The sequence below is a fragment of the Gadus chalcogrammus genome, chromosome 1, assembly GCF_026213295.1.
Source record: "Gadus chalcogrammus isolate NIFS_2021 chromosome 1, NIFS_Gcha_1.0, whole genome shotgun sequence".
Taxonomy (NCBI): Eukaryota; Metazoa; Chordata; class Actinopteri; order Gadiformes; family Gadidae; genus Gadus; species Gadus chalcogrammus.
Window position 1 is genome coordinate 22004069 of NC_079412.1, and position 13773 is coordinate 22017841.

General features: G+C 49.5%; 1 protein-coding gene across 1 annotated transcript in view; it reads right to left on the bottom strand.

Annotated features, from left to right (window-relative positions):
- Window positions 1-12332, bottom strand: part of fgd1 (FYVE, RhoGEF and PH domain containing 1) — a 13527-nt gene extending 1195 nt beyond the window's left edge. Inside the window, exons 1-18 of the mRNA XM_056591905.1 lie at window positions 12302-12332; window positions 11058-11192; window positions 9231-9381; window positions 8480-9053; window positions 8343-8435; window positions 7923-7988; window positions 7463-7555; window positions 6935-7083; window positions 5093-5249; window positions 3720-3858; window positions 3566-3624; window positions 3225-3371; window positions 2776-2868; window positions 2436-2515; window positions 1766-1796; window positions 1395-1475; window positions 865-987; window positions 373-531 (exon numbers count right to left, since the gene is read on the bottom strand). Of these exons, the coding sequence (XP_056447880.1) occupies window positions 373-531; window positions 865-987; window positions 1395-1475; window positions 1766-1796; window positions 2436-2515; window positions 2776-2868; window positions 3225-3371; window positions 3566-3624; window positions 3720-3858; window positions 5093-5249; window positions 6935-7083; window positions 7463-7555; window positions 7923-7988; window positions 8343-8435; window positions 8480-9053; window positions 9231-9381; window positions 11058-11192; window positions 12302-12332 (2361 nt within the window). The remainder of the gene's footprint in view (window positions 1-372; window positions 532-864; window positions 988-1394; window positions 1476-1765; window positions 1797-2435; window positions 2516-2775; window positions 2869-3224; window positions 3372-3565; window positions 3625-3719; window positions 3859-5092; window positions 5250-6934; window positions 7084-7462; window positions 7556-7922; window positions 7989-8342; window positions 8436-8479; window positions 9054-9230; window positions 9382-11057; window positions 11193-12301) is intronic.
- Window positions 12333-13773: the final 1441 nt, after the last annotated feature.

Here is a 13773-nt window from a genome sequence, read left to right on the forward strand (position 1 = left end):
CTCTGCTGCCAGGGACGCCTGTTTCTATAGCAACACACACACATCACGCTGTTCTCTGCCGCTAGGGACGCCTGTTTCTATAGCAACACACACACATCACGCTGTTCTCTGCTGCCAGGGACGCCTGTTTCTATAGCAACACACACACATCACGCTGTTCTCTGCCGCTAGGGACGCCTGTTTCTATAGCAACACACACACATCACGCTGTTCTCTGCCGCTAGGGACGCCTGTTTCTATAGCAACACACACACACACACACAGAACATCATCATATGTGACGTGACATGTAGTGACATCATAGTAGCATCGTGGTGACATCGTAGTGACATCGTAGTAGCATCGCGGTGACGGAATAAGCTTCAGACTAACCTCTAGGATGGATCGTCTCCTCTGCGTTAGATTGGTCAGCGTGGCGGGCGGGGGCGGGACTCCCAGCAGCGTGGCGTAGCAGTCGACACACACGCGGTTGGTCCGGTTGTTGTCGTATGACAGACGAGCTCGGAACTCGGAACACTTTCCACAAACCACCTGAGGTACACACACACAGTCAGACGCAAACACATTTATACACACTCACACATTTCTGTAAGACACACACTAGCATTTGCCTGTGTGTGTGTGAGCCCATGTGCGCCCGCCTTGTGTGTGTGAGAGAGAGAGAGGGACAGAGAGACAGAGACGCCGTGTGTGTGTGCATGTGTGCACGCGTGAGTGTGTGTGCCCGTTTGAATGTGCGTGTGCGTGTGTGTGTGTGTGCGTGCGTGTGTTTGTGCCCGCGGGTGCGTGTGTTTGTGTGTGTGCCCGTGCTTTGCGTGCCTGCGTGTGTGTGTGCGTGTGTGTGTGTGTGTGTGTGTCTCCTACGTGTCCGCAGGCTCTACAGTGGTGGCGTCTCTTGGTGATGGAGTTGAAGGGCTCCTGGCAGGTCATGCAGAGCGTCACCTCCTTCTCTCTGATGGGCGTGGGGGCCCGCCTGCCCAGCTCCACCTACACACACACCGGGGGGGGGGGGGGGGGAGTGTGAGTGCGTGTGTGTGGAGTACAACAACTCGCAGAACCACAACTCGGTCCAAGAGAACGTGTTTGTGAGTGTGTGAGTGTGTGAATAAGTGAGTGTGTGTGTGCGTGCGTGCGTGCGTGCGTGCGTGCGTGCGTGCGTGCGTGCGTGCGTGCGTGCGTGCGTGCGTGCGTGCGTGCGTGCGTGTGTGTGTGTGTGTGTGTGTCAGTGTGTGAATAAGTGAGTGTGAGTGTGTGCTTGTGTGTGTGTATGTGTGTGTGTGTGTGTGTGTGTGTGTATGTGTGTGTGTGTGTGTGTGTGTGTGTGTGTGTGTGTGTGTGTGTGTGTGTGTGTGTGTGTGTGTGTGTGTGTGTGTGTGTGTGTGTGTGTGTGTTACCGGGGAGTGGGGGGGTGTGGACTCATTGTTTCTGAAGCTCTCGACGGTCTGCTCATGTCTCTGGATCACCTCCTGGATGGCCTGGACACACACACACACACACACACACACACACACACACACACACACACACACACACACACACACACACACACACACACACACACACACACACACACACACACACACACACACACACACACACACACCAAAAAAAGATTAGTGAGTGAGTTCTGTCTGTTACATATTAAGAAAACTTTAAGAATCACTTTTTTTTACACTTTTATTGTGTTTGTGGTTGTTGTTGTGTCTCTGTGTTGTGTGTGTGTGTGTGTGTGTGTGTGTGTGTTTGTGTTCGTGTGAGTGATTACTTTGATCCAATCTTTCTTCTCCTCTTCTGTTCTGTAGAGACAAGAGTTAGAAAGAAAATTAAGTTAGAGAGAGCGAGAGAGAGAGAGAGAGAGAGAGAGAGAGAGAGAGAGAGAGAGAGAGAGAGAGAGAGAGAGAGAGAGAGAGAGAGAGAGAGAGAGAGAGAGAGAGAGAGAGAGAGAGAGATGTGAAGGATGTATGTGACACTGTAATAGAAGCGATATGTAACAATTAATAATTGTTAACTAATAATAATGAATATATAACATTAATAGAGGTTGAAATATTCTGACCTCCAAGATTTCAGAGTTGTGTCAAACAAAACAATTGTCCCCCTACCTGTCTATCCACCTGTCTGTCTGTCTGTCTATCTATCTATCCGTCTACATGCCTACCTTACCCTAAATCTGTCTGTCTGCCTACATGTCTGCCTACATGTCTAACTGTCTGTCCACCTCTCTGTCTACATGTCTGTCTACATGTCTGTCTACATGTCTATCGGTCTGTCTGTCTACATGTCTACTTGTCTGTCTACATGTCCATCGGTCTGTCTTTCTACATGTCTACCTGTCTGTAAACCTGTCTGTCTGTCTACATATCTACCTGTCTGTCCGCCTCTCTACCTTTCTGTCTACCTGTCTGTCTACCTGTCTGTCCATCGGTCTGTCATACCTGGCTTGTAGTTCCAGTGAACGTTGTTTTCCAGAAACTAGGAATGTTCTTGGAACGGCAACACTGCTGGTTTCCTTCAGCTGAGAGACATAAACAACAAACCCAACATGTAATAACTCTCACGTCTCATGTGTGGTTACAATAACCCCAACATGTAATAACTATGTAATAACGTGTAATAGTTACATAGTTACTGACAAGGGAAGGGTACTAAACAGGACAGGTCCCACGGGAGCTGGAGGAACACAACGGCTAACTATAATCATAATTTTTGTGCATAACAGGACTACAACACAACCCTGATCATCTGACGAAGACCTTGATGACATCATAACCTCACCTCCATGCCCTCCACGTAGATACGCGCTCGGACGCCAAACTTCTGACCAATCAGACGCAGCTTCGGGACGCAGTACAGCAGTCGGTCGTTAAACTGAGGAGAGAGTAGAAATATAGATCATTATTTTATATTAATAATAACACTAATACTACATCATAATACTGATATATTCTCACACTAGGAGTGAGCAGTAGCAGTTAGCAGTAGCAGTGAGCAGTAGGAGTGAGCTGTAATAGTGATCAGTAGGAGTTAGCAGTAGGAGTGAGCAGTAGTAGTGAGCTGTAGGAGTGAGCAGTAGTAGTGAGCTGTAGTAGTGAGCAGTAGTAGTGAGCAGTAGGAGTGAGCTGTAGTAGTGAGCAGTAGTAGTGAGCTGTAGTAGTGAGCTGTAGTAGTGAGCTGTAGTAGTGAGCGGTAGTAGTGAGCAGTAGGAGCGAGCAGGAGGTCCTCACCAGGATGAGGTAGCGGTCCTGGGACGTCCCGTTCTTATTGGACAGCTTGAGGATGTGTCCCTCCTTAACGAGCTCGTTAGACGGGCTGACGATGTCCTCCTCCCCGCCCAGCAGCTCGTACACCATCAACAGCTTCCTCATGCGCTCCTGACAGAGGGGAGGGCTGTGAGAGGTCGGTAAGTGTGTGTGTGTGTGTGTGTGTGTGTGTGTGTGTGTTAGTGTGTGTGTGTGTGTGTGTGTGTGTGTGTGTGTGTGTGTGTGTGTGTGTGTTAGTGTGTGTGTGTGTGTGTGTGTGTGTGTGTGTCTGTGTGTGTGTGTGTGTGTGTGTGTGTGTGTTTTACCATCTTCTTTATAGCAGCATTAGAATGTTCTGCTGCCGTTGCGATGAGTTCAAGAGACTCTAGAAAGACAAAAAACACAAGATGAGTCAGCTTGTGTGTGTGTGTGTGCTTGTGTGTGTGTGTTAAGGTGTGTGAGGTGCGTTTGTTTCCGTACTCTGGGTGTCCCTGTAGTCCGGGGCGTGGGGGGGCAGACGGTGCAGGTAGTCTTTGAGCAGCAGCTCGTAGCGAGGGATCCTCTGGACCGGCTCCAACATGTGGTGCTGCAGACTGAGGCTCCCACAACGCTCCTCTCTCTGCAGAACACACCAGAATACACCATTAACACAGATAATACACCAGAGAACACCATAACACACTGATAATACACCATAATACACCATGAACACAGATAATACACCAGAGTACACCATAATACACCATGAAACAATATAATACACTGATCATACACCATAAATCACAGATAATACACCACAATACACCATAATACACCATAAAACACGTATCAAACACCAGAATACACCATAATACACTATAAAACACCATAATACACCATAATACACTGATAATACACCATAATACACCATAATACACTGATAATACACCACAATACACCATAAAACACCATAAAACACCATAATACACCATAATACACTGATAATACACCATAATACACTGATAATACACCATAATACTACATAAAACACCATAATGCACTGATAATACACCATAATACACTGATAATACACCATAATACACCATTAAACACATATAATACACCAGAATACACCATAATACACCATAAAACACCATAATACACAGATAATACATGATAATACACTGATAATAAACCATAATACAACATAAATCACCATAATGCACTGGTAATACACCATAATACACCATAATACACCATTAATCACATATAATACACCAGAATACAGAATAATACACCATAAAACACCATAATAAACTGATAATACACCATTAAACACCATTCAACACAGATAATACACTACAATACACCATAATACACCATTAACCACCATAATACACTGATAATACACCATAATACACTGATAATACACCATAAAGTACAGATAATACACCAATTTACACTGACAATACACAATCATACACTAGGATACACCATAAAACACAGATAATACACCTTATTACACAATAAAACACAGATCATACACCTTAATACACAATAAAACACAGATAATACTCCATAATAAACCATAATACACCATAATACACCATAATAAACCATAATACACCATAATAACCATAATACACCATAATAAACCATAATACACCATAATAAACCATAATACACCATAATAACCATAATACACCATAATAAACTGATAAAGGGCCAGGGACCCCAGGGCCAGCAGACAGAGAGGGTTCGGGAGAGGAGCCCAGCAGAGAACAGATGTCCACAGACAGATCAGACCCCCGACCAAGGGTTCCCCACCCAGGGAGGGACGGCGGGGGGAGGAGGTGCTGAGGCTGAGGGGTTACCTGGATGTCCTGGATGATGGTCCTGAAGGGGACGGACCGCTGGGTCCAGGACGTCAGCAGCTCCATGGCCGTCTCAAAGTTCTTCACGTACTCCCCGTACATCTTCAGGAACGGGGCCAGCTTCTGGAGGATGTCTCCCAGGCAGGGGTTCACATGCCTGGACACAGACCACATTACCCCTCCATCATTCTGTCTCTCCTCTATCACCCCTCCATCATTCTGTCTCTCCTCCCCCCCTCCATCATTCTGTCTCTCCTCTATCACCCCTCCATCATTCTGTCTCTCCTCCCCCCCTCCATCATTCTGTCTCTCCTCTATCCTCACTCCATCATTCTGTCTCAGTACACTGAGCTCTAGTACACTGAGCTCTAAAGGGTGCAGTACATTGAGCTCTAGTACAGGGAGCTCTAAAAGGTGTAGTGCAGTGAGTTCTAGAACAGTGAGCTCTAGAAGGTCTAGAACAGTGAGCTCTAGAGGGTCTAGAACAGTGAGCTCTAGAGGGTCTAGAACAGTGAGATCTAGTACAGTGAGATGTAGAAGTTCTAGAACAGTGCGCTCTAGAAGTTCTAGAACAGTGCGCTCTAGAAGTTGTAGAACAGTGAGCTCTAGAAGGTCTAGAACAGTGAGCTCTAGAGGGTCTAGAACAGTGAGCTCTAGAGGGTCTAGAACAGTGAGCTCTAGAGGGTCTAGAACAGTAAGATCTAGTACAGTGAGATGTAGAAGTTCTAGAACAGTGAGCTCTAGAAGTTCTAGAACAGTGCGCTCTAGAAGTTGTAGAACAGTGAGCTCCAGAGGGTCTAGTACAGTGAGCTCCAGAGGGTCTATTACAGTGAGCTCTAGAGGGTCTAGTACAGTGAGCTCTAGAGGGTCTAGAACAGTGAGATCTAGTACAGTGAGATGTAGGGCTGTCAAAATTGCTCAAAAATGACATTCGAATATTCGTTTGGAAAAAAATCACGAATTCGAACTATTCGAATATCTGGTTGCCTATTTTCCGCAGTTGCCGTCAATATGTCAATAATGCGACAAAACCATGGTTCAAATTAGTGGGATATATATATATCCTATATATAGGGCGGCGGCTTCCTGCTGGGCATTTCCTTACTTTAAAACGAGGGACATCGCGAACAGACGGAGGCTCATTCACAAAGCAGTTAGGCGCTTGTACCGCGGGAGTGTTTTTTCACATTCGAATATTATGAGGGACATCGCGAACAGACAGAGGCTCACTCACAAAGCAGATAGGCGCTTGTGTAACCGAGCGTTGGCACTTAGATATTTATATGACAAGAATGACACAAGCGTGGAAGGGAAAATAGTCTCGTTTACTTAGTACCTATCAGAAGTCACCCAGTCACAGCGTGAGAGCTGGAATACCTATATCCAAGTACGGAAACCCCGAGGGGATAAAATACATTCGCTCTTCACAATACTAGTCTGTTACACTTGTACCGCGGGAGTGTTTTTTCACATTCGAATATTATGAGGGACATCGCGAACAGACAGAGGCTCATTCACAAAGCAGATAGAGGCGCTTGTACCGCGGGAGTGTTTTTTCACATTCGAATATTAATTTTCACGTTCGAATTCGCGTTTTTGGATGCATTTCGAACGAATATTCGAACTTCGAATATTCGTTGACAGCCCTAGTGAGATGTAGAAGTTCTAGAACAGTGCGCTCTAGAAGTTCTAGAACAGTGCGCTCTAGAAGTTGTAGAACAGTGAGCTCCAGAGGGTCTAGTACAGTGAGCTCTAGAGGGTCTAGTACAGTGAGCTCTAGAGGGTCCAGCACAGTGAGCTCTAGGGGGTCTAGAACAGTGAGCTCTAGAGGAGAACACTGACCACTCCTCCATGCGTTTCTGCAGCGCTGGCAGAAGGAACTGCTGGTGGAAGCAGTAGATGGAGCAGATGTTGGAGAAGATCCCCTGCACCACATCTGGAGGGAAGGAGGCGCGAGATCGAGACTCCTCCATGAGCTGGGCACAAAATACCTAGAGGAAGAGAAGAGAGGAGGGCAGAGGAGAGGAGAGGAGAGGAGAGAGAGAGAGGAGAGAGGAGGAGAGGAGAGAGAGAGAGGAGGAGAGAGGAGAGGAGACAGGAGAGGAGGGGATGAGGAGAGGAGAGGAGAGAGAAGAGGAGAGGATGAGGAGAGGAGAGAGGAGAGGAGAGAGAGGAGGAGAGGAGACAGGAGAGGAGGGGATGAGAAGAGAGAGGAAGAGAGGGAGATGGCTATAATACACCCAACTGAAAACTAGTTTTGGTGAATAAATATATCTATATATCTATATATATATTTATCTACATCTATACATCTATAACTAAAGATATAGCTATATATATACACCTATATTAGAATAATCCGTTATTTACCTGGTCCAGGAGGTGGAGCTTAGACACGTAGGCGATCTCGGTGTGGAGCAGCTCATTGGCTATGTTGAAGACCCTCTGGCTGACAGACAGCTGCTGGAGACAGACGCGTGTTACAGACAGACCGGTCCACGGTGTACGGTAAGAGACACAACTCACAGGCCGGGTAGACAGAGGAGTACTGTAGCTGGCTGCAGAGTGTGAGGTGGACCGCATGTTAGCTAGCATAGAAACATGCAGAGCAGCGCACCACGCCTTCCACTGCTGCAGAGCTACCATGCTAACGTCTCCAGCTAAACCTCCATGGCGTGGGGCTGTTGCGGAGCTGCTGCTGCTGCTGCTGCTCCAGGATAACCCTGCTGCTATCCTGCTGCTCCATAACCCGTTGATTGTGTTCTACAGCTTAGAATTAGTAAAGATTATTTTACAGCGTTCAGCTTCATTCGGCACCCAGGCATCCTACTCCGTCAGCCCTCTGCTCCCGCGGGCCCTGCTGCTGCACCACCTGGTGCTGCTGCACCTGGTACAACTACACCTGGTACCACTACACAAGGTAGTACCGGTGCATCTGGTACCACTACACAAGGTAGTACCGGTGCACCTGGTACCACTACACAAGGTAGTACCGGTGCACCTGGTACCGCTACACATGGTAACGCTGCACCACCTGGTACACCACCTGGTACCACTTCACCTGGTACCGCTCCATCTGGTACCACTGCACCACCTGGTACTGCTACACCTGGTACACCACCTGGTACTGCTACACCTGGTACTGCTCCACCTGGTACTGCTACACCACCTGGTACCACTACACCTGGTACCACTGCACCACCTGGTACTGCTGCACCTGGTACTGCTACACCACCTGGTACCGCTACACCTGGTACCACTGCACCACCTGGTACTGCTCCACCTGGTACACCACCTGGTACCACTGCACCTGGTACCACTGCACCACCTGGTACTGCTCCACCTGGTACACCACCTGGTACCACTGCACCTGGTCCATCAACTCACCTCGGCAGGTAGGACCAGGGTGATCTCTTCAACCTCGTCCAGGTCACTGTCTCCGTCCTCAGATAGGGCCCGCCCAATGGCCCCGCCCCCACCCTCTTCCCCTCCACAGGAGGAGGAGCTAGAGAGGCGCGGGGGGGCGTGGCTACGATGGAAGGCCCCGCCCCCCTCCTCTCCGCCAGCGAAGCAGAGCTCCTCGCTGTGGGAGGGGGAGCTGATGCTGTCGATGCCGCTGTCCCGATTGGCCGCCTTGCCCTCTGTGTGGGGCTGGGGGAGGGACAAGCGCTCGCACGTCGCATCTGATTGGCTGCTCCCCAGCTGCTCCTCATCCCTCATCTCCATGGTAACCAGAGGGTCCAGGTGTCTCTCGGAGGCGCTGTAACCCGACTCCCGAGACAGACGCTTCTCACGCTCTTCATCCTTAGCCTCATCCTCATCCTCAGCCTCATCCTCCTCCGCCTGACCTTTGACCTCCGCCTGACCTTTGACCTCCGCCTCCGGGGGAGGGGCTGAGGATGAGGATGGTGGAGGAGGTGACGGAGCAGGGAGTCTGAGAGGAACCACGATGAGCTGTTCCCTACACACACACACACACACACACACACACACACACACATACACACACACACACACACACACACACACAAACACACAGAGTCAATACCCGCTGTAATGTACAATACTACGTTACAAGTAACCAGTACTGGTGATTTACTGGTAACATTCTGGTATCAGTCAGCCAATCAGCACTCACCTTTCAAACTTCTCGATGAGTGACAGGACTCCCGCAGGGGGCGGACTCTCTGGGCCCCTCCCCTCCCTGGGAAGAGATGGGAGGGGCTGACAGGCCAGGGGGCGTGGCCTCAATCCTGATTTCTGCTGCAGATAGGCCGGCTTGGGCGGAACTGGGAGAGAAAGAAGAGTTACCTACCACACCCCCACCACACCAGCATAACCAGTACACTCCCTAAACCGGCCCCCACCACACCAGCATAACCAGTACACTCCCTAAACCAGCCCCCACCACACCAGCATAACCAGTACACTCCCTAAACCGGTCCCCACCACACCAGCATAACCAGGACACTCCATAAGTGTACTGGTCAGACAGGCCGCTCTGCTGACCCCAAAGCAGTTCAACAGGTTCAGTTTCACAACCTCGTCGCGGTCTCACCTACAGACAGCAGCGATCGTGGAGAACGAGTCTCATTGCTTTGAATAAGCTGGATGGTTCTCTGGTCTCAGGTAGAACCCCTGAAGCTGAATGGTTCTACGGTCTCAGGTAGAACCCCTGAAGCTGAATGGTTCTACGGTCTAAGGTAGAACCCCTGAAGCTGAATGGTTCTCTGGTCTCAGGTAGAACCCCTGAAGCTGAATGGTTCTCTGGTCTCAGGTAGAACCCCTGAAGCTGAACGGTTCTCTGGTCTCAGGTAGATCCCCTGAAGCTGAATGGTTCTAACATGGTCTCAGGTAGAACCCCTGAAGCTGAATGGTTTTACGGTCTCAGGTAGAACCCCTGAAGCTGAATGGTTCTACGGTCTCAGGTAGAACCCCTGAAGCTGAATGGTTCTCTGGTCTCAGGTAGAACCCCTGAAGCTGAATGGTTCTACGGTCTCAAGTAGAACCCCTGAAGCTGAACGGTTCTACGGTCTAAGGTAGAACCCCTGAAGCTGAACGGTTCTACGGTCTCAGGTAGAACCCATGAAGCTGAATGGTTCTACGGTCTAAGGTAGAACCCCTGAAGCTGAATGGTTCTATAGTCTCAGGTAGAACCCCTGAAGCTGAATGGTTCTACGGTCTCAGGCAGAACCCCTGAAGCTGAACGGTTCTACGGTCTAAGGTAGAACCCCTGAAGCTGAATGGTTCTACAGTCTAAGATAGAACCCCTGAAGCTGAATGGTTCTAACATGGTCTCAGGTAGAACCCCTGAAGCTGAATGGTTATACGGTCTCAGGTAGAACCCCTGAAGCTGAATGGTTCTACCGTCTAAGGTAGAACCCCTGAAGCTGAACGGTTCTACGGTCTCAGGTAGAACCCCTGAAGCTGAACGGTTCTCTGGTCTCAGGTAGAACCCCTGAAGCTGAATGGTTCTCTGGTCTCAGGTAGAACCCCTGAAGCTGAATGGTTCTAACATGGGCTTCTGGGCTGGAACAACCGACCCCATCCTGCTCAGATGAAACGGTCTCGATAAAGAATTGAACTAGAAACCCTACCTTATAGATATCGAAAGTAAAAATGGTTCAACTGGGTGATGTTTCAGGGGCAAGAGACAGACCACACCTCCTTGCTTCCTATTGGTTGATAACCGGTGATGATCTAAGCGTCTGACTAGACAACCAATGTTGTGTCTGCACTGAAACCTATCTTTAGTCCATCTAGATGTTCCGTTGCGTACCTCCGGTTCTACGTGGCATCACATAGAACCAAAACCTGAGTCTGCTACACCCACCCCTGTCTGGCTGTGAATCCCACCCCCTAAACCTGACCCCCTGACTCTACCCCCTCTGGAAGGGGGGGGGGTCTGTGTTCCTTCTCATCTCATCGACCAACAACATGAGGATGACAGTAGGAGGATGGGAACCTCGTGGTTTGGGCCCCGGGGCGGGTCTGCTCCTGGTCTGAGGTGCTGGCCCCCCCGAGAGGTGCGACGCTTCTTCTGGCTCCGGGGGTTCTGGCTGCACAGGGGGGGGTGGCGGACCTGGACCGCGGTCCTGGTCTTCAGAGCAGGAGGGTTCCAGGGAGGGGGGGCCAGAGGGGTCCAGGGAGGAGGGGCCGGAGGGGGGGCCGGAGGGGGGGCCGGAGGGGTCCAGGGAGGGGGGGTCGGAGGGGTCCAGGGAGGGGGGGTCGGAGGGGTCCAAGGGGAGACTCTTTGATAACAAGCTGGGAGAGGAGGGACCTGGAGACAGAGAGAGATACAGTCAGACACGCAGACAGACATACAGACAGACAGACAGACAGACAGACAGACAGACAGACAGACAGACAGACAGACAGACAGACAGACAGACAGAAAGACAGACAGACATGCAGACAGACAGACATGCAGAAAGTTGGACTGACGACACAAAGACAGACAGACCGACATGCAGACAAACAGACAAGCAGACAGACAGAAAGGCAGGCAGGCAGACAAACATGCAGACAGACAGACACACAAACAGACAGACATGCAGACAGACAGAGACGCAGACAGCAAACGGAAAGGCAGACAGACAGACACGCTGACAGGCAGGCCGACAGACAGATCTTCCTCTGGGCGAAACTCATCAAAAATTGCTGTAATGGTTGCCCGGGCAACCATAATAAACTGTTACTGACCGACAGAGAGATGGTACTTAACACTCGTACACACGTGTGCATGTGCGTGTGTGTGTGTGTGTTTGTGTGTCTCGACGATGCTGACTAGCACATCTTCTATTGAAATTCCGCTTCAGCTCATCGCTGCTGCAGCAACACCCCCCCCCCCCCACCCCAACCAGACCACGCCCACTTTACGGTTATCATCGATGTTCGCTGGCGACCAAGAGCCGCAAATCACAGACCTCACACAACGACGACATTTAGAACATATTGCATAGAATAAACCATTCGTATTACAGAGAGAGAGAGAGCGCGCGCGAGAGAGAGGGAGAGCGAGAGCGAGAGAGAGGGCGCGAGAGCGAGAGACACACACACATCTGTCAGTCGCGCTGAACATCTAGCCTCCATCATTGCGGCGAGATGTCGGTAAAACATCTGGGGCTCCAGAGTCGCTCCATCCTATGGAATGAGAGTGACATGTCGCGATCGGTAGAGTGATACAGAGTGATAAGAGTAATGACTCACCCCGCAGCAGACTGGTCTTGTCCATATACATCGCGCAGCAAAATACAAATCCTGTCATCAAACCAGTGGAGGGAGAACTGGTCTCCCGGTCGCTCCCACCACGAAACCCGCAGCGACCTCTCCAGTCCCGCTACACCACAGAGGATACACACCGACACATCTATGGAGATATATAATCTTGATCTATACACCGAGCTACATCCTCTAGACCTATAGAGATACACCGAGCTACATCCTCTAGATCTATAGAGATAGAGCGAGCTACATCCTCTAGATCTATAGAGATAGACCGAACCGATCAGAGCGCTGCCCGCTGCTGGCGCCCAGTCAGCCGCATCACCGACACTAGGTCACCGCTAGGGGGAGAGCGAGAGAGAGAGCGAGAGAGAGAGAGAGAGAGAGAGAGAGAGAGAGAGAGAGAGAGAGAGAGAGAGAGAGAGAGAGAGAGAGAGAGAGAGAGAGAGAGAGAGAGAGAGAGAGAGAATAGGTTTCCACTCTGATCAGAACGAGTCATCACGTGACTGCTCTAATTCGGTTTCCTTGACAACCCTTTCAGTGAATTAAATATCAAAATATGATTAGTGCTCAGGAGTGTTAAATCGTATCTATTTTTATTAAGATGATACCACACACACCGTCTAGCCGCATTTTCATACTCGCGGCTCCTGCACGCAATGCATTGTGGGACAACCACTGTCTTCTACTGGAGCTCCCCAGTACAACCAGTGGGGCGTTTGTATTTTATCAACGTCTGGTTGTAAAAATATATATAAATCAAATACCAGCAGAATATAACATAACATTAATATAGAGAATATTATTTAATAGCTACTCCCATACCCACTTCTTTAACTCGCCTGGTTCATCTAGTAACTAACCCTATCACTTATATAACTTACCTGGTTCCCACTTCAGTCCCTGAATGATTGAAGTATTGGTGATTCTGTAGTTCTGAGACAGAAGCAGTATTGGTGATTCTGTAGTTCTGAGACGGTAGCAGTATTGGTGATCCTGTAGTTCTGAGACAGAAGCAGTATTGGTGATCCTGTAGTTCTGAGACTGCTGACGTTTTGGTGATTGTGTAGTTGAGTACTGTGGGGTCAGGTGAAGTGCTGGTGATTGTGTAGTTGAGTGCTGTGGGGTCAGGTGAAGTGCTGGTGATTGTGTAGTTGAGTACTGTGGGGTCAGGTGAAGTGCTGGTGATTGTGTAGTTGAGTACTGTGGGGTCAGGTGAAGTGCTGGTGATTGTGTAGTTGAGTACTGTGGGGTCAGGTGAAGTGCAGGTGATTGTGTCGTTGAGTGGGTCAGGTGAGGTACTGGTGATTCTGTAGTTTGAGTGTGGGGTTTCAGGTCTTTGCAGGCTGGAGGGGGTCCGATGGGGGTGAGCCCAGCTTCAGTAAGGCGTGCTAGCACCGAGCAGCAAAATGTGCCAGGAGGTGGATGTTACATATTAAGACAACACTAAGATCACA